Source organism: Corylus avellana, chromosome ca5 (assembly GCF_901000735.1).
Source record: "Corylus avellana chromosome ca5, CavTom2PMs-1.0".
Taxonomy (NCBI): domain Eukaryota; kingdom Viridiplantae; phylum Streptophyta; class Magnoliopsida; order Fagales; family Betulaceae; genus Corylus; species Corylus avellana.
In genome coordinates, this window is record NC_081545.1 from 15,314,453 (window position 1) to 15,315,946 (window position 1,494).

General features: G+C 43.0%; 1 protein-coding gene across 1 annotated transcript; it reads left to right on the top strand.

Annotated features, from left to right (window-relative positions):
- The first annotated feature begins 493 nt into the window (after positions 1–493).
- Positions 494–1,059, top strand: LOC132181840 (uncharacterized). The gene is made up of 2 exons (XM_059595070.1): positions 494–793; positions 934–1,059. Exons 1-2 carry the CDS (start codon positions 494–496, stop codon positions 1,057–1,059), a joined length of 426 nt encoding a protein of 141 aa, XP_059451053.1.
- Positions 1,060–1,494: the final 435 nt, after the last annotated feature.

The window sequence follows — 1,494 nt, forward strand, 5'->3', positions numbered from 1 at the left end:
CACAATTTCCTGTGGGATCGACCTCGCACTTGCAACACTATACTGCAAAACAATTCGTGCACTTGCGAGTACATTAAAATTTTCACAACAAAAGTTTAGTACTGCTTTTCACCCGCAGACAGATGGTCAATCAACGCAAACTAACCAAATTCTTGAGGACATGTTACAAGCTTGCGTATTAGACTTCAAGGGTAGTTGGATTCAGTACCTACCTTTGATTGAGTTTGCCTATAACAACAATTACCAAGCAACTATTGGAATGCCACCTTATGAAGCACTTTTTGGATGTAAGCGTCAGTCGCCCCTATAATGGGACAACATCGGTGAGAGACTAACGTTGGGGCCTGAATTGATTCAAGATACTCGCGACAAAGTTCTTACCATCAAACAAAGGATGAGTGTAGCCTAGAGTCGGCAGAATAGTTATGCCGATAATCGGAGACGTTAGTTGGAGTTTGCAGTGGGGGATCATGTATTCCTGAAGATATCACCCATGAGGGGAGTGATGCGATTTCGAAAGAATGGGAAGCTCAGCCCCGGATTTATTGGACCTTTTGAGATCCCTCAAAGGATGGGGAGACTAGCATACAGAGTTGCCTTACCCCCAGATTTAGTAGGGACGCATGATGTTTTTCATGTCTCAATGTTAAGGAAGTACATTGCTAACCCCGACGTGGTTGTGGAATACGATCCGTTGGAGATCCAGGAAGGACTGATATACACTGAGGAGCCGGTGAAGATCATGGACCGAAAGGAGGAAGCACTACGTACCAAGACGGTTCCCATCATTAAGGTACTAAAGCATCATAGGAGGCAGAGCAGGACATGCGGAATAGTTATCCGCATTTGTTTGAGACTTGATTTGTATGACTCTTTTCTTAAAAGATTATACTTGGACAATATACCTATTTCTGTTTTTGGATAATGGAATAGTTGACTAAGAAAGAGTTTGCTTTCCTCTACAGGGTTATGACACCAATGCGAGTTGATCCAAATTGCATGTCGAACTACTCATTCTGTGAGTTGATAGACTTGGGTGTCGAGATTGATGAGGACTAGTACAGTGTGGGCAACATCGAGTATGATGCTCTAGACAATTTATGAGGTGATTTTCCGCATTTGTTTGAGGACAAAGTAGTGCCAATTGGTAAGAGGGAGGAGATAGCCCAAGAACCTACTGAGCATGATATCGATGATATTAAGGACGAGAGGTAAAACTTCACCCCTTTTTAGTGCTGTTCTTTTGCTATTTTATCTTAAAATTTCGAGGACGAAATTTTTATGAGGGGAGAATGTAGGGACCCAAATAATTAACAAGGCTTAGACTACTTGATTAGAGGGTTAATTTGGACTTTGGATCACTAGGGACAGCTAGAGGGGCACTTTTGGAATTTTGGACTTTTTGAGCTACAATACACGAACGCTAACGTAGGGGACCACACAAGCACTCACCTGGCTACAGTACACGAGCGCTCATAGGGACCAGGTCGAGCG